This window comes from Carcharodon carcharias, chromosome 13 (genome assembly GCF_017639515.1).
Source record: "Carcharodon carcharias isolate sCarCar2 chromosome 13, sCarCar2.pri, whole genome shotgun sequence".
Taxonomy (NCBI): Eukaryota; Metazoa; Chordata; class Chondrichthyes; order Lamniformes; family Lamnidae; genus Carcharodon; species Carcharodon carcharias.
In genome coordinates, this window is record NC_054479.1 from 101,143,241 (window position 1) to 101,162,524 (window position 19,284).

Genomic DNA, 19,284 nt, shown 5'->3' on the forward strand with positions numbered 1-19,284 from the left:
GTTTGTGGACTCTCCCCACTGAGCTGACTTTAACCCACAAGCAATGAGATCTCCTCATAGGTTCGTCAAGATGATCTCTTCTCTTCTAAAGCCATTGGCAGTATTTTATGCCCTAGAACATGGTGAGTTTGGAGACTGGGAGGGCATTTACTCATGGGGTGGTGGCAGGGGGGCCCCAATTGTCTTCCCACCTCCACACTGATTAAGTCTATGGCGGGAAGATCCGAGGCCTGTGGCATACCCGCCCCACTGACAATTGAGTCTCTTAAGTGGGCAGTGCCCACTTATGGGCCTCATCCAGCTGCCGCTGGTATTTATCCAGCGATGGGCAGACCTGTTGCCTCGCAGGGAGCACGACAAACAAACTTGTGTTGGCTGCTTGTGGTCTCCCAGAGGTTCCCTCATTCAAAAGGCACTCAGTGGCAGATTGAGGGACCTGGTATTGGGGAGGCAGGGATGGGAAGGACGTGAAGAACTAGCCACCAGTCCATGCTGCTGATCCCCACTCTGTGAAATCCCTCCTGCTACCACTTAGCTCTGGCCTAGGTTGTTTCACAATCCTGGGCATCCAGTGGATGTTATTCTGGCAGCAGCCACTAGCTCCCCAGAGGCGCTGTTGAACAAAAGAGCTCTCAGCTTCTGATTTGCTGGTCGTTCTCGGAGGGTGGGCCTTCCGGGACCCTGATCCAACAGAAGGTCTGCTGGTGGCTTGTTAATTGTCTGATTGGGTCATATTTTGTCAAGGCTTCCCCACAGGAGGCAATGCGGGTCTCTCGCCAGCTTTTCAATCAGCAACCGAGACCCCTGTTACCCTAATAAATTATCCCCATTGTATGGGGTGCGCCTTATTTGCTTGATTCTCCCTTGGGTATTTTGCAGTACCCTTCTTCAGGATAAACACTTAACATTTCCTCTGTAACTGACGTCAGGTTCACTGTTCTGTAATTTTCATGACTTTTCTTCTTTAACTCCCCAAAAATCCCAGCCAGAATATAACTGATTTCATTGGTTATTTCGTTCTTGGTCCTAGGGTCTTATTTTATGCATTAAACATTTCAGCCAGTTCTTATATCATTGTATACTGATGGTTTTAAAGTGCCCTGCTCATTTCACTGAAAATCAGACCAACCCTGGCCACTGTGGACTGTAGAAGGCATGCCAGGAGCAGCACCAGGCAAGCCTTAAAAAAATTAGGTACAAACCTAGTGAAGTTATTACATGTAGTTACTTAACCTGCATGCTAAACAATAGAAGCAATTTATAGATGTCTTTTGGCTGTAGGCCACCCAAACAGTCAGAGTTAAAGCTCTATAGTCCAGTTACAGTTCAGTTGCAAAAAGTAGTGGACAGTTGGCATTTCACAAGAGAAGGCTCCATGAGCATTCCCCTCTTCAGCTGTGGTGAAGCTCATATTCTGTGGGAGACAGAATTTGCCATAGGTGCAGACTGCATGATCCTACTTGGCTTTCTCCCAAGGGGGCCCCTACCACCATATGTACCTGTGTTCAGCTATTTCGACCAACTGCTCGATGACATTAAGAAATATTGCATCCTGGGCCTTAACAGCATTCCATTTCTAAACAATTTGGAGCTTTAGTGTCTTGATGAAATTGTAGTGCTGTTATCACACTAAGCTATATATTAAGTATGGAATGTTTAAATAAAAAGCAAACTACCAAGATTTTTTTGTGTATGTGTTCTGTACACTTCGCTCGAATATCTGTTCTCAACCACACCCTAGCAAGAGTCAGTGTAGAAGTGGGAGGGGAAGGGGTTCATATAATGTAGCAAAATGCATATTTAACTATACTTATCTATTTTTGTGCTTTCTTCTAAAGGGGATTTTTTGACTTGTCCCACTGATAGAAGCAACAAGGTTTCCATTTCACGAGTTGCGCCAGATCTTGTGCTGGTTGATCTACCCAGGAACATTATGCTGGATGTTAAACACCTTAAGCTTGAACAAACGCCTGATTTTTTGCTGGGTAAAATTTAATTCAGATGATTTTTATGGTTTTATTCTTTCTGTAAATTGTAAAACTACTAAATCATCTTAAAGATGGAACGTTTGACTATGCATTTAGTAGGTGCAATGATGTGAGAAACATCAACTGCTAATTTCTAAACTGGTTTATACTAATAAAATTTTGTTGAAAATGTTCGCACTGCAAATTAAGGAGAACCTTTTGCATTGTGAACATTGGAGCAGACTGATCTGATTATTAAGTTTGCTTGAAAAATGTTTTCATACTGAGTTTCTATCCCATTAAGACGTTAACCCTGAATTTGATCATCTGCTCAAGTACATACCTAATTGGGCTTTTTAGGGAATTGGTTATTAAATCTTATTAAAGTATTAACTTGAAAAGACTGCACACTTGGTAAAATGTCAACTTCAACTTTCTTATTTTCTTTTAAAGGTGATGGAGGGTTTGCATCTGTTTATCGGGCAACTTACAGATGTAAAGAAGTGGCTGTCAAAATTTTTAACAAACATGTGTCAAAAATGCACCTACATCGTCTTCTGAGACAAGTATGTAATAAAAATTGCATTACATAGTGCACATTTGCACTTCGTAGAAATTGTAGGAGTACTTTCAAAGTAAAGTATAAAGAAAAATTAAAATTGCTTACCTCTTGATTTTTCACTTCTATGGAGATATCTCGCTTTAGTTCGCCTTTCTCTGCAACATATTGCTGTGATTATTCATGCAATACTTGGCAGGACCCACTTTTCTATGCCCTGGTGTCTCCTGATTATCAATCCAAATGTCACTCTGTGGAATTCCCAATACAGCTGCTGGTGGGCACTGAAACTTCAAGTTACACCTCAAAATAATAAGATTCAGTGCATTATCATTAGACATTTACAGATTTATTAAGCATATGATAACTATTGACCATAATTAAACATACTGTTAACAATTGCACCTATAAGTTTTTATTCTCGAGAATCCACAAGTTAACAGCAAAATGATCAGCTGATGAGACCTCATCAAATTCTGAGGTTTTCCTTCCTTCAATAACCCGCATTTTATGTAATTTTTCCCTGATTCTTTTGCATTTTTGTGTTACCTATTGCTCCTTTCATACCTTTCATGTCCCCTGTCAGTGAATTTCATATCCCAATTGATTGGTCAATCAAATCCTTAGGATGAAATGGGTTACAGACCATCATTGGCATTTTAACATTCCTGTTCACATGTTACCTTTCTATCACATTATACCATAGCCCTTTTGACAGATGTCACCTTTTAGCGTGGCCTTTGCATATAGTCATTTATGTATCAAACAATCACCTTCAACTTTGGAGACACCCGACCATCTTACAGTTGTCAGACCCCTCTGACTTTGGGGTTGAAAGACAATAATTTATACAGTGCCATTCTATCTACATTCCCATCTACAAACACTCCAGATCTTTTCACAGGCTCTGTCCATTTCAAAGGGATAATCAAAATGGTCGTGAGATCAGTTTCAATCAAAAATTCACTGGATACAGTTAAATTAATATAAAGAGAAATTAATAGCAGTCTCATTTGATTAATTCTTTGCTAACAGTCCCTCTTTTGGAGATTAGACATATTTAAGAACAACACTAATCATTTCATCAGGATCATGCATCTATCTCAGTGGATTTTATCATGCAAATTTTCACCCACTTGTTTTGCATAACATATGATCCAAAAATGTTAAGGCATTGATTGTGCAGCATATAATGCGCAATCATCACTGGACTCAAAAAAAAATTCTCCAATACTTTGTTAGTTATGTTACATATAATTTTAATTCCAAATTTCCTGAATTGGAATTCACAATTTTACATCTTTTTCCAATCCTTTTGTGATCCTTTCATTAAAAAGTCAATTTCTCCATTGAGTTTATGTCATTGTCTTGATTTTTAAAAAATCTGCTTTCACACTCTGGAGCCACATTAATCTTTGCATGTTGTTGACATGACTGAGCATGTCTGAGACCTGCCCTTCAGTGCATCTTCAAGAATTCTGCATGTTAGTTGCACTGCTTGTAACATATTACGTTTGCATTGCAAGATCACGTCACAGATGTAATAACACACAAGCCTTTGCTGATCTTTTCCGGCTTTCCTATCAACTGATTTTGAAAGTATGCTAGTTCATGGCAGCTTTCGCATTTGGCACTGAGTTTGAGTAGAAACTTGATGGAAAACACTTCTCAAAACCACTGCAAATTTAAGTGTAATTTGCATTCAATCGCCAATTGCACCCAAAATGGAAACTCTACCTCATTGTTTTTATCTATAGAGAATTAATAAACTTCAATTCTGTAATAATCAGGAACTTGCAGTTCTTAGTTATCTGCATCATCCCAGTTTGGTGTCTCTATTGGCGGCTGACTTTCGACCTCGGATGTTGGTAATGGAATTAGCACCCAAAGGTTCCCTGGACCTCTTGCTTAACCTTGAGAAAGACCACCTTAATCGAACACTTCAACATCGGATTGCTCTACAGGTGGCTGATGGCTTAAGGTAGCTATAATTCAATACACTGCAGCTTGCTATAGTTAGCAACAGATTTTGGAGGAAAAATCCAAACTATTGTAATATTAGATTTTATTTTGATTTATAAAGTCTGTCACCATAAGAAAACTTAGTAGTTTTAGCTGTGATGTATCATTGTTGTTAACTGCACGCATTATTCATGATATAAACAAGAAAAATTAGGAAAAGTAGTATAATCGAGAAAGTTTTAACTTTTTATTTTTCATTTCTTAAAAGAAAGACGACATTTCCTGGCATTGTTTAAAAAAGAATTTCTATGTATTTTGTGACCGACAGCCCATCTGTTTAAAAAAAGTTAAGAAAAATATAAATCTGATATGCTGATATTCCTTTAATCTCATAACTATTTGTAATGTTGCTCACATTATCTAGAATGGCCTCTTTATTTGTGGGGTCAGTACGATTCTTAGTACTAAGATAATAATCCATTTGAGATTTCTTGCATTATCTAGAATGGTTCCTCTATTTGTAGAAAAGAATCATAGAATGGTTACAGCATAAAAAGAGGCCATTTGGCCCATTGGCTCTCTGAAGGGGTAATTTGTGGGATCAGTATGGTTCCTTCTGTTGAGGGAATGGTCCAGGAGAATAGATCCTTCATCTCAAAAACTGCCTTGCCTCCTCCTTGCTTTCAAATGCCTTCTGAAAATCTTGGTCTTTGAGTGAGTTTTCTCTTCTGTCTTAACTGTTTTTCCTACTACTGTGAATTAGTGGATTTTCCTTTACTCTGAAAAGCTCTCTAACATTTTTCTGTATGTGAAGAGTGGGTATTGAAATGCAAGTTTTTGAAGTGTGAAGTAACAACAAAATAGTGTATATTTGAAGGTTGTTATTAAGTCATTTCTATCAGTATTATTTGGACCCCCGTTAACCATTTCACCTTACTTCATTTAGAATAAAACTGAACTTTTAGAAAATTGATATCTTTGTTATGGTGTTTGTTAAACATTTCTTTCTACACTGTGTATGAATAAATGGCATAGGGTAATCATGTGATATCCTAGATATGGGACTGTTATGTTTCCAGATTGCTTTTGGTACTTATACCCTAACAATTAATCCTCAGGCTAATGTCTTCTAGCACTGAAAGGTTTTGGTCATACAAACATAATAAACATCAGGAATAAAACCCTGAAACTTTATAAAACAATAACTAATAACCTGAAGTGACTTCCACACTTTAGCTTAATCTTAGGCCAAGGCACAGGCAATGAATATAAACCAAAGGTTTCTCATGATTAATGACTACATCTGAATCTCCCAGTTAGATTGTTGCTTCATCACTTCCAGGTATAAATTCTGTCAAGTGTTTGCCTATGTTTTGCCTGTATCTGTGTTAATGTATTATTTATTTTTCTTGACAGATATTTGCATTCGTCAATGATAATATATAGGGATATGAAACCTCACAATGTACTACTGTTCAGTTTGAACCCTAACTCTGCTATAATTGCCAAAATTGCTGATTATGGCATTGCTCAGTACTGCTGCAGAATGGGAATCAAGAGCTCTGAGGGCACACCAGGTAGAAAATTATGTGTTGTGTAAAGGAGGATCCACTGAAGTATGTTGTATTAGAAAATGATTAACTGTTTTTAATTTAGTCTTGACATTTTTGTGTTCATAAATGCAGCATGTTTGCCATTTGGTCATAAAAGCTATCAGGGCCACCTACTACTTCTTAGATTAATAGGCATGAATATGTAAGATAAACACCTGAAAAAGAACAGGTAAAGACTAGCAGGTCAATCAAGTCTGTCCCATCTTAGCATGGTATAACATCTGAATGCCTTATGCTCCCATCCTGCTCCACTCTGCTTCTCCTGCACAACCATACGATCTTCTTAGAGAGGGAAAAAAAAAGTAAAACTTTTGTCAGTTGAGGGAAATTTCTGGTAAATTCCTCTCCAACCCCTGATCAAGGAAGCTCCAGGAGACCACAGTGACTGGATCAAACCCCACTGACCCTACCTACCTTTTATGTGTAGAGATGTTTGCCACTCCTGGAACACTTGTAGCTCCTTGAACATTTGCAGTGAATCTGCACTTATGCACACATCGGCAACTTATTTGGGAGGTTCGTGACTCTGGGGGAAAAAAAAGATCTTACCTAGTACCTAACCCTGCTCTGTGCATTCTAAACTTGAGACATATGCCCCTCGTTCTCCCTAACCAATCTAACTCAATTAAATTATTCACTTGGACTAAATCTAATCCTGTGATTTTTTGAAGACCTCAATCATATGCCCCAAAGTCGATGTTTTTCCAAAATAACGAACAGTTCTCCCAGTCTGATCTGGTAACCTAAGGTCTTTTAAACTGCACATAAATATGGTGGTTCTCTTCTGAAACTTTTCTGGCCCTCTGTATCCCACATCACATCATAATTAATATAATGCAACTTGATTTAAAGGATAAGGTTATGGATATAAGAATATTTCAGCCTGTCAACTGCTTGTACCCATAAATTCAGTGTCCTGTATCAATCAATGTTTTGTGGAGTGCCAATGATTATATAAAGACCAGATGGGCCCTGTAGCAGACGGGATGGAAAATTTAGCAAAATTTTCAGCAAAATGTCCTTTTTACTTTCGGTTGGAATTTCTGCTCCCAGCAGGGGTGGGCGGGACCAAATAAATTCCCAGCCAAAGTTTTATTTTGCCTTTGCACTTATTTTTTGGATTGAGATTATCAAAACAAGAGGTATTAGTAAAAGAAATAAAGAACAACAGTTTAGTACTGAAAATTGGAATGTTTCTCTAATTTTGGGCATCTTACTGTGATCAAGTACTGCCATATAATACCATAAAATAGATGGAGAGCATAGTTCCTCTTTTTTCTTAGCCCCAGCAATATGTCTTTATTTACCCTTTTAAAAAAATCCTCCCATTCCTGCAGAATATGACTACTTCTGTTTCTCTTGCTAGCTATTTTTCTAACCTGTTGCCAACTAGGGATAAATTAGGTACCAAGGTGTTACATACAATAAACTGCAGTGGAACTGGTCAAACACATTTTGCATTGGACTGTAGCATGCAACTGAGTTTGTGTAATATATTTAGAAAACCATTGACTATTGAGGAAGTGAATGGTCACTATTGTGGTACATCATACAACAAAAGCAATAAACAGAATCATTTGATATGTTAAAAAGAAGCTAGAAGTTTATTTGGAAAGTGGGTACTACGATTATATGGAGATTTTGGAAATTGTAATGGCAATAAAATGCTGGAGTGAAATCAATGGCCAAAACTGACAACTCCTGTTTCTAAACTTGTGTACCCGTAATTTAAAGGAATGATAAATAAATATCTTTATAATATTTTGATTGTGTGTTTTTGAATTTGCATAATTATCACTTTTGTTTGTTAGGATTCCGAGCACCAGAGGTTGCAAAAGGAAATGTCATATATAATCATCAGGCTGATGTGTATTCCTTTGGGTTGCTTTTATATGATTTGATGACTAATGGTGAAAGGATCTCTACTGGAATGAAGTTTCCAAATGACTTTGATGAAATGGCAATTCAGGGGAAATTGCCAGGTAAGTTTTTAAATTGGTGAGTTACAAAAACAATTTTGATATAAATTTAATTGAAAAAAATAAATCATTTCCTCTTCATGCCAGTGATTTCTGCAGGAAATGTTGGCTAATTCACACTAGATATTTTCAACGACGAGCAGGAATATTGCCCAGCAACGTGACATGACATATCACAGAGACCATTTTGCCTTCCTCTAGATTGAAACTGTTGTATAGAGTTGTCTGGTGATTTAAGGTTTTTTTTTCATGGTAGCGGCGTGGGATACCCCAAGTCGGTGTCTCGTGCACCAGTTGCAAGGCAAAAATTAAACCGTTCAAAATATCTGCTGAAAATGGTCTTTCTGTTACCTGGTTTCGTGAGACATTTGAGAGTTAGGGGAAGTTAGTTGCAACTGATGCAGTCTGTAAATATCATTAAACTCATTCCTAATCAAACTCAAATGGCTGGTAGCCTAAGGAGTCAAAAAAATTTTGATGAGTAAGACCGCTTTGATACACAGAAGATTATTTTCACTTTATCAAGTCAATTACTGAAAACAAATTATTGTCTATGATAAAGCTATAGCCTTTTATTTGATAAGGCAGAAGTTTCTAGAATTGAGGGAGGCAAGGAGAAGTTACATATAAAACCCAAATATCAAAAGGGCTTTGGCTCTGCAAAATCAAGACATACCTCAAACTGTTCCGTATTCCCAGTGAAGATCTTCAGACACCTAAAAGCTACCCAGGTTCCAAACAAAATGTCATCAATCGGAAACATTAATTTCAGTTCTCTCTCCACAGTTGCTGTCTGTCCTGCTGATTATTTCTATCATCTATTATTTTTAATTTCAAGCATCTTTTGCAGTATTTTGCTTGAATATGCTTTATGGCCTTTGTAAGAGAGGACATCTCTTGGCCATCACTTACCTGAGTATGAAATTAAATATGATTGAATGCTTATTTCTTAATTATTCTTTTAACATTTTTAGATCCGGTCAAAGAACTTAACTGTTCTCCATGGCCTGGTGTCCAGACTTTAATTGATGATTGTCTGAAACAAAATCCCGAGGATAGGCCTACAGCTTCTCAGGTAAGAACATACAAAGGTTGAAAACTAAGTTTTAAACACAAGCACCAAAATAATCGACCTAATAATGACATTTATCTGTCAGCAAATGGAGATTGGATGAAATTTTGTCCAGTACTGAAACATTTGTGTAGTATGCAGTTTAAGGCTTAGAAAATTGATTCAGTTGTGACTACTCTTGCAGAAATTAGCTGTAAAATGCAATTCACTACTGGCAGCGCTTGTGAAGGAGGCAGTTTTGTGCTTGAGCATGTTCTTGTGTTCACATGTAGGGCATAATATTGCCACTAGGCGTGTGTCCCGATGTTATCACACGTCATTTTGATATTTTGTTCGCCCGCCAGACTGTCAACGGTCTATTAAGGCCGTTAAGAAAGTAATTAAAGTTGTTAGGAATGCTGCCCAATTGGCCTTCCCGTTTTTCAGGAAACCTCATCCATGGGCGGGATGAGGTTTCTTGAAGGTTTTATAATTAAATAACTTTTCCAAACTTCACAAACATGTCCCAGCTTGATCGGACATGTTTAATTAAATGTTTACTTTATTTATTAAAAACTTTTATAATCAATTCAATATTCCTGAGGCATCTCCGCGCGCAGGCCCCGACTTTCCCTCCTCCCCCCACCTGCACAGGTGGCGCTGACACCGCTACCAGCCTCGCATTACGCTGGGCGGGCCTTAATTGGCCCGCCCATGTAAAATTGTGTCATGCAGCCAATCGCAGGCGGCGATCGGCTTCCCGCCCAGCCCACTCAGCATAGGGAAAAGTCTCCCATAAAAGCCAATTCTTGGCCACATCATCAGATGGTAGGGAAACATGTATAATTACACATGGACTCTGCATAGCGTAAGTTCAATGTGCCAAATGGAGTTTGCTCACTCAGGCTATTATGTTCTTAAATCATGCAATTAATCAGTGATGCAAGTGGGGCCAGTCGGGAGGAATTGAAGGAACTGATCTGGCTAGGAAACAGTAAAGCACACAATTTCAGTTCCTGTAAGGAGAAACTATCACATTTTCACAGTCGCTGCTGCCAAAACCACATGTTGTTCAACTCATCTAGATTTGGAAATAACACATTTTTCTTGTTGGCTTCCAGCGCTCTTTAGCTTTTCCACTTTTTCCCCTTTCCTCCTGCATGGTTTTGACCAGATTCTTCTGTGATTTTTCTTCTCTTTTCTTTCATCTTTTTTCCAAGTTTAGCATTGTGAATCCACAGTGTAATTATATTGAAATAAACATGTATTCTAATGTTTGAAAGTAAAATAACAGCCCAAGTGGCTTCTAGCATTCTATTAATACAAAATAACCATTTATGAAGTAGTTTACATGGTTGCTTGTGGAGATCCAGTTGTGGGTATGTAGAACTTCCTGTTATAATTCAGGCTGGCACCCCCCCCAATATTTCTCATTCTCAATGGAAGGTAGTGTGCATTGACGAAATCACTTTCCCTATGACATAAAAATTAATGTTATGGATTTCATACATGAATTGTAAATGCTACTGGATAATACTTAGAATTACACCATGTCTCATGCCACTTTAGAAAACTAGTAATATCAGCCGCACCTAGCATTTTGCATAGCTAGCTAAACTATTAAACAGGTCAATTCACAAATAAAATTATTTACAGAAGCAGTTGGTGACTAGCAAAAAAAAAAGAATATGTTGTTTTATTTATTTGTTCATGGGATGTTGGGTTGCTGATTAGGCCAGCAATTATTGCCCATCCCTAATTACCCTTAAGAAAGTGGTGGAGAGCTGCCTTTAAACTGCTGCAGTCCATGTTATTGTAGGAACACTCTCTCAGTGCTGTTAGGAAACGAGTTCCAGAATTTTGATCCAGTACAGTGAAGGAATGGTGATATAATTCCAAGTCAGGATGGTGTGTGACTTGAAGGGACAATTGCAGGTGGTGGTGTTCCCATGCACCTGCTGCCCTTGTCCTTCTAGGTAGTAGAGCTTGTGGGTTTGGAAGGTGCTGGCGTTGGAGCCTTGGTGAGTTGCTGCAGTGCACCTTGTTGATGGCACACATTGCTGCCACTGTGTGCCAGCGGTGGAGGGAGTGAATGTTGAAGATGGTGGTTGGGGTGTTTATCAAGTGGGCTGCTTTGTCCTGGATGGTGTTGAGCTTCTTGAGTATTGTTGCAGCTGCACTTGCTCCAGGCAAGTGGAAAATATTCTATGGCACTCCTGCCTTCTGCCTTGTTAATGGTGGACAGGCTTTGGGGAGTCAAGAAGTAATTTCTCATCACAGAATTCCAAGCCTTTGACTTGCTCTTGTAGCCACAGTATTTATATGGCTGGTTCAATTTCTACTTAGTGGTAACCCCAGGATGTTGATAGTGGAGGATCCAGTGAAGGTAGTACCATTTGAATGTCAAGGGGAATGACTGGATTCTCTCTTGTTGGAGATGGTCATTGCCTGGCATTAGTGTGGTGCCAATGTTACTTGCCACTTATCAGCCCAAGCCTGAATATTATTCAAGTCTTGTATATGTACACAGACTGCTTCAGAATCTGAAGAGTCATGAATTGTGCTGAACATTGCAGAAGGTAATTGATGAAAAAGCTGAAATTGGTTGCAACGAGGACATTACCCTGAGGAGCTCCTGCAACGATGTCCCAGGGTTGAGATGATTGACCTCTAACAATCACAACCACCTTCCTTTGGAACCATTGGAGCGTTTTCCCCTGATTTGCATTGCCTCCCATTGGTTCACAGGGCATTAATTAAAGACCTTTTGTATTCTTCTTACAGAACTTGAAGTGAAATATTTTTCTGAACAAAATTGGCGTTCAGATCTCAGCAAAAACAGAATACAGTATTTGTATGGATTATACAAGCAGATTTATGGAGCCTAATTCTTCCCATTGAACAGTACAAAATAAATCAAACTACAAATATGTGAAATGTCCTGTTTCTTTTAATATTCATAATCCCTTTCAAGAACAGCTTTTGAAGGCCTGCCTGTCAGATAAAGGTGATCAGATGGCAACAATCTTGACAACCTATAGACACAGGCATGCAGAGGACTACAAATACACATCTGCTATGTTTGGGCAGTTTTGACCCAATAACATCCAGAGTAGATATTTAGGCACATTTAATTTACATCTGGTTCAAAGTACCTTTTAACCAAAATTATCTGTAAACAAGCATGCTGGCTTTTAATGAAAGTGGGATCTGGGTTTTGTATGTTGGTTTTTTAAATAATTAATTGAGAAAGAAGGAAAGCATTGAAAATTTTAAAAGAGCAGAAGGAAAAAATAGGATTGCTCTCCTGATTGGTAAGGCCAGCAGTGACTGAATTTTCCTGAGGTCTGTGATATGCTAGGTGACAGAGCAAAAGATCATTAGACTTCAGGCAGATAAGTAGAAACTTGACTCTTAAATTTGAGGTGTGTTACAGATAGAAAGGGGGGTTAATTTAATCAGCACTAATTTTGCCTCTTCCCACCTATCCGTAAACAGAAAGGTGTCTTCCCCCTTTGTAAGCAGTGTCATATTTCCCAACCCTTTTGTTTTTGTGTGATCCAATTTCTATTAATAACCCCACAGCAAACTCGAGGTAGGGTGAGCTCAAAGGGTTAGTTTATTTGCACACACTGAGATCGCAGGAGGAGGGTTGCAACATTGCTTCCTTTGCATTCATACAGTAAAAGAAGGATAGAGACAAGAATGATTTACAGGGCAGAGAGCACAGAGAAAAGAGATAATGTTTCATGTGGGTTCCAGAGTCCAGAATCAATGTCCAGTGAGGTATTCCTTTACAGAGGCCGGTGAGCTGAAAACCAATGCTGGTTAATTCACTTTGGTGGTGTTGACTTCACATGATGAGATGCATGCAGAGATGAATTAGCCTAGTAGGCAATGGTACAGAATTTACAGCTGAAGCAGCGTCGGTGGGGCCAGGAGTCCAACCTGGGCCAGAGCTCCATGTCTGTGACACTAGTTAGATGGTAAAGTGGCAGACTGAGACTGTGCCGTCCAGCAAGGCAGTATTACTGGTTCCACAAACCAGAGGTCCATGTCACATGATTCCCACTGCTTCACATTGTCTTTGACACGGGGTATGTATTTCCTGTCTGGGTCTCCAAGATTGTTAAATGGTGCAACCATTAAGAATTGAAAGGAAGGTTGCGGGGCCCTTTGTCTTAGTGGATGAGTAGGATCCGTTTGGCCAGCCTGTGTTATGAAGTGCAGATGGTCTTTGTATAGATCTCTTTGAATTTGGTTCATGGTGCAGCCCACAGCGGGGTCATTAGTGGCTCTTCAAGGATAAAGAGGTGTGAGTTTCTTTGATGCTGCCAAGAAGCTCCTTTTGTTTGGGGTCACAGACAGACATAGATTGAGCCATTTTAGGACTTTGCTCAGTTTGAAATTTTTAGAGATACCGGTGAGTATATCTCTATATATTTTATATTTTAAAGTCATTTGGCAGTACGGAGCCTGAGTATTGCTGGAAAAAGGAACATTTTTTTGTCGAAGCTTTTCACCTTGCACTCATCAGGACAATTCGCAAGAAAATACCAATGTCAGGGAAAACACATTTGTACTGCATGAGAAGGGAGTGCTGATTGGTTGGCAAGTAGCCTTTGATTGAGAGAAGTGTTGTCATGGGGAACGCACCAGTTGACGGTTACTGACAGTTAACTGCCAAGCATTGTTTGAAATTTAAACCAGGCAGCTTGACTCTGGTTAAGATATTGCCCTGGGGAATGAACCAATGAATGGCACTTCTTTTGTTGGGCTCAAACAGGCACAATGTGTGTACATGTTCCCTCTGTCTGTAGAGAACATGTATTAATATATGTAGCTTCCAATACATATAAATGTGCAACACTGCAAGCCTGACTAACAATCTTAAATTGGCTGTCAGCGTAATCCTTAGCACGCTGAGAATTATTTAGCAAATGTCCAATCACGGAATCATATGTAACGTTGGACACTGTTTTCAGTAATACAAGCACAGGCAGGTTGAGTGTGGTCCGTACCTTGCCCATTGCAAACAGCTGAAGGGACATGCTGTTTGATACGATTCACCAGTCTTTGGGATGTAAGGCCTATATACCTAGCATCACACTGGCACTGACATTCATATTCCACATGACTCATTTGTGCGATAGGCAGAAAGTCTTTTGGGCTTGACGGCAGCGTCCTGTTAGTGTTGCTACTGCATAGTAGCAGCATGAAACAGCTAGTTTCACCTGTTGCTCAAATTTTTGAGATACTTTGCCTTCCAGGGTAATCTGAGATGGACAGAACACTTTTCAGGGCCGAAAGTGATGGCCTTGGGCCTGTTCGTGAGTTTGCGCGATATACAGTGTGAAATGATCTGATCAGGATAGCTATTATTCTGCAGAATATCTTTGATGAAAGAGGGTGCATCAATCATGCATGGTGAGAAATGACTTGGGACCCATTCATGAGGTTGCTGATAAGGCCGATTTTATAGCGCATGGAACTGTAAGAGTCTCAAAGTGTGTATTGACCAGTGAAGGTATGCTTGCAGGAGACTGTGGCTGAGAACCGCCTAGCAGATTTCTCAACTAGTACATCAAAGAAAGGGAGTTAATTTGAATGCTCCATTTCAAAGATGAATTTGAGCACAGGATGGAGCCCATATAGACATGCCAGGAAATTATTACATGCAGCTATGGTTTTAAATATAGCAAATGTATCACCCACATATTGGGAATTTGCAAGAGGTAGGAAGTTGGGTATCATTCCACCGTAGAGACGTTTCTCATAGAACCCAATGAAGATGTTTGCGAGAGCTGGGCCTAGAGGGGATCCCATGGTAACACCATCTGTTTGGGCATAAATGGTGTCTTTAAAGCTGAACTCAACTGCGTGAGTTGCTGAGTTCATAAGCTCAGTCAAAAAAATATATACAGGGTGAGGTCTTAGTCCCTCACAGGTGCCTATAGTATTTGTATTTAACAAATTTTTTGATCGAACTAATCAGGTGTGAGTGAATAGACGCACACACCACAATCATAAACACAAAGGTGTCAATCTTATTAGATCTGTTACTAGGGACAGAATTTAATGTCTTCTCTCCCTGGCAAATTTGGTGGCATTTAAACAAGCGGGAGTGTGGCGGGTGGGAACCCTGCTGCCTGCCTGCCCCAGCCCTGATTAAGTCTGTGGTGGGAAGGCCTATGGATAGCCTTCCCAACCCACTGCCAATTGAGACCTTTAAGTGTGCAATTAATGGTATTCATTCAACAGTGGGTGGGAGACTTGCCTTGCGGGGAGCATGAAAAGCAATACCAATGTTGGGAGTGGGGGGGTGGTGTGGGGGGGTGGGGATGGGCCCTGACGCAAAGGCATTCTGTGCCTGATCGAGGGAGCTAGCATTGGGAAGGTGGGTGCCTGCAGTGAAACAACTACCCTGCCCTTCCTGCCAACACCCTCTCCACCTCCCTCGTGGCTTCCCCCTCCTGCTGTCACTCACCTGTGCCTGGGTCCTTCGGCGATGCTGGATCACAGTAGATTGATAGCAGTCACCGCCTTCCTCGTGGGGCTGCCGAGTAATTAAGAGTAACCGGCGTCCGATTGGGTGGTAGCTCTCGGCAGACGACCACCGTCCCTGCGGTCCTTGATCCCAGGGAAGGCCAGCTGCTGCCCAGTTAAGTGCCTGATTGGTACTGAAATCGGCAGGTATATCCGAAAAGAGGCAATACGGAGTTCTCGCCAGCATGCCAGCTGGCAGGTGAGACCCCTGTTGCCTAAATGCTGCCTTAGGAGTCTTATTTTTATATCATTTCTTTAAAGATTTTGTGTAACCCAACCCAAGGACAAGAATTTTCCTGTTGGTAAGCGGGGGAGGGGCCCGCTTGCCGACACGTAAAATGATGCAGAAAGACATTGGGCGGAACTCCTGACGTCATCCCGTGTCATTTGCATTTTCAGGTGGGCTGGGGCGCAGCCGAGTCAGCTGTGCCTGCCGACCTGTCAACGGCCTATTGAGGCCATTCAAAAAGCAATTAGTGGACCTGCCCGTCCAACCTTGAAGTTGGCAGGCAGGCCGGGAGCGCTGGCAGCCACCTGAAAAAGCATGAAACCTCATCCACAGGCATGACGAGGTTTCGTGGCTGAATTAAAAAATTAAGATTAACTTTTACTTAAGTTGGGACATGGACATAACTTTATGATATTGTCACATGAGGGGACATGGATGGTAAATGAAATTTTCAAAAGAATAACTTTTTGCCTTTGGAAACCGATTTCTCTGAGACAGCACTTAGTCTCAGGGAGATCGGAGTGCTCTTTCACACGCATACACGAAGGAGCGCACTTCTGCATTTGCCATTTTCCCCCCCCCAGCCCGCAAAGTGCTTCCGTGCAGACGTCACGCTGGGCGAGCCTTAAATGGCCTGCCCACGAAGAATGGCATTGCGCCCCTGATTGGGGGCACCGATCTGAGGGCTGCCCGCTCCCACATTTCACTCCCCGATGGGGAGAAAATTTTGCCCAAGATGTATGATCTTGAGTTGAATTCCATCTTTCCAAAATTTTTGTTTAAAATTGTTGTTAACTATTGCTGATGGACCTTGCGAACATAATTTCTCCTCCTGCCTATCCTAAATCATTATCTTACAAAATAATTTTGTAGAGATGCATTGGTAAAAAGAAAAATCAGCTTACCATTTCTTGATTTTGATGAGAGAGGCTGAGGTCACCAGTCAGTTGTTCCCATTGCCTAAAGCACTACTAATGGCACAGGATAATACTTCATAACTAAACATGAATGATCTAAAGAAAAATTAAAATTTCTTATGAAGCTTTTATTGAATAGACATATTTACATAATTTTGGATATGCTTATTATCTATTTGTATGCTGCCTTGCATTTTTACCCTAAAGCAGTTCATTCATAGAGCCTTCACAAACCTTTCATGTACAGTATTTTGTTTTTGCAGTGGTGGTTTAAATTTGGATTGATCCCAAATCCAGATCTGTTTCCTGCAATAAATCAGCTGAATTAAGCACTTCAAATTGTTTTTATTAAGTGGGCCTGGTTTACATTAAAAGCAATTCAGAAAGCTTTATTTAACTCATCTCATTGCTGTTTGGTTAAAAAAAAACTGCGGGCAAAATTGTAACTGAATTCATTTTTTATTTCCCCATATAAGCAGACATTTCTGTTATATCATCCAACAGATCTTAATTTCTATCTGTCCTGCCAACAGTTAATGTTTTCTGTAAACGTCAGCTTGGCAGAACTGAAGCACTGAATCATAAGATCATGAGTTCAAACCACACTCCAGAACCCGACCTGACCTGGCAAAATGGCTGCTTTATTTGCTTCTTTAACAATCGCTAGGCTTCAAAAAGCATTTCACTGTATGTGAACTGCTTTGAAATGCTTCACAGAAATTCAGAAAGACACTACAAATGATTTTCCTCTTTCTTTGCGACCTGCAATTTACACTTTGGACTGAATTTTTAGCTCCCTTACTGGCAGGGATCTGATGGGTTGGGATTGCCCCACACTTTGTGGGAGCTTTAACTCCACAGTATATATGGCAACGCCAATCCGTTTCCCTGCCTGATTGACAGTTTTGGCCTCCAGTCAGGCAATGGGAGTCGGGGGGATTTGACTGGGTAGATTGCAATCCTGAGGAATGGGAGGACGAGTGGACAGAATTAGAGGACTCATGGGCGAGATTGGAGACTTGGGAGAGATCAGTGCCTGGGAGTGGGTGGGGTAGGGGTGGCGGGGTGGCGAAGGCCAATAGCCTGGAGTGGGGAGAAGTTGGAGATCTGTTGGTAGGATCAGAGGCCTCTGGTTTGGGATTGGAGGCCTCAGGGGAAGGCTTGGGAGGTAAATGGGCGGGGGCCTGACCACAGAGGCTTCTTTTGCCAGCTGGATCCAGGAGGTTGAAGTACAGGCAGGCACCTCCTGAAGGTAACCAAGACCTCACTTCAATAATGCTAGGGAAGCAGTTAAAGTTGAAAAGTTATCATTTTTAAAGTTCCAACCCATCCCCTTGAAGCAGATTGATTGCCCGCTTACCTTCTGATCTTAGTTAAAGTTGAAAATGGGCAGATTGGAGGTGGCTTTGGGTTGGGAAACAGATTTCTTAGACTTTAACCTCCCCCAACTGATCTGAATCCTTCTCTTGATTTAAAATTTCTCCCATTGGATGGTATCAACTTGCACATAACTAGATGATTATTACTGGTGTGTTTTATTGAAATGTTAAATTGACATTGCTAGGTTTTGAATATATATGTTTGTTGGAAAGATTTTTGTAACACTTATTGAAAGTAAATGTTGTTTTATGTTGAGAACTTTAGGTTTTAATTCTAAGGGTGAGGCGGCATTTTCTATTTGTTGGAGGACACCTTTTGGCCTGTTCATAATACACAAAGCTTATCAACATTTGGCACAAAATTGAGCATCTCTAAGAGGTAGTAGCTTACTTTGTCATAAGGGAGCTGCTTTCCTGTGCTTGAGTTTAGGAGAAAGCATAAGAGCAGATTTGACTGACACTCTGCTCATAGTAACTTACTTAGAATTCCAGCCACTACTTTCTCACCCAACCTTTGGACTCAGAATGAACGAGAACTGTGTAAGGCAGCATGCTCCTGGGCCTTCAATTGAGGGCTGGAAAGTCGGAAGTAAGGAAGCTACACCCCCTTTTTTACAGTCAGTCGGCGGAGGGGGGGGGGTTCAGTCAATCAGGGAGTGGTGGCCAGATGGTCTGGGGGTATCAGTTGGTTGAGGGTGCTGGGGGTCCTGTGGCCATTGGGGATAGTCGGTCGGGGGCATTGGGTGATTAGGGGTTGGTCAGTGGGGGGGGCTGTTGATCGGGGGGGTCGGATGGTCAGTGTGGGGGAGTTGTCGGTTGGGCAGGAGCCGGGTGATCGGTTGTGTGGTGTCGGATGGTGATCAGGGAGGGATTGAGGGTCGGGTGGTCAATAGGGGTGTCAGATGGTCAGGGGGTCCCATGATGGGGGGAGGGTGGGAGGAATGTCTGGGCGGGGGGTCAATACTATCATTACCCAGGAGTTAAAAGTGGTTTTAACTCTTCTAACTTTTTCTGAGTAACTATTATTGTAAGACAGCCAGAACCATCCAAAGTTTGCGATTTAAATCGTACTTTCGGATGGC

The 19,284-nt window shown here is 40.8% G+C and overlaps 1 protein-coding gene across 4 annotated transcripts in view; it reads left to right on the forward strand.

Moving 5' to 3' along the window:
- lrrk2 (leucine-rich repeat kinase 2) overlaps positions 1-19,284 on the forward strand; it is a 226,984-nt gene that overhangs the window by 184,149 nt on the left and 23,551 nt on the right. For all 4 annotated transcript variants that reach the window (XM_041203526.1, XM_041203528.1, XM_041203525.1 and 1 more), the window contains 6 exons: positions 1,839-1,985; positions 2,421-2,533; positions 4,317-4,507; positions 5,905-6,065; positions 7,913-8,083; positions 9,055-9,155. In XM_041203526.1, coding sequence (XP_041059460.1) covers positions 1,839-1,985; positions 2,421-2,533; positions 4,317-4,507; positions 5,905-6,065; positions 7,913-8,083; positions 9,055-9,155 — 884 coding nt within the window. The remainder of the gene's footprint in view (positions 1-1,838; positions 1,986-2,420; positions 2,534-4,316; positions 4,508-5,904; positions 6,066-7,912; positions 8,084-9,054; positions 9,156-19,284) is intronic.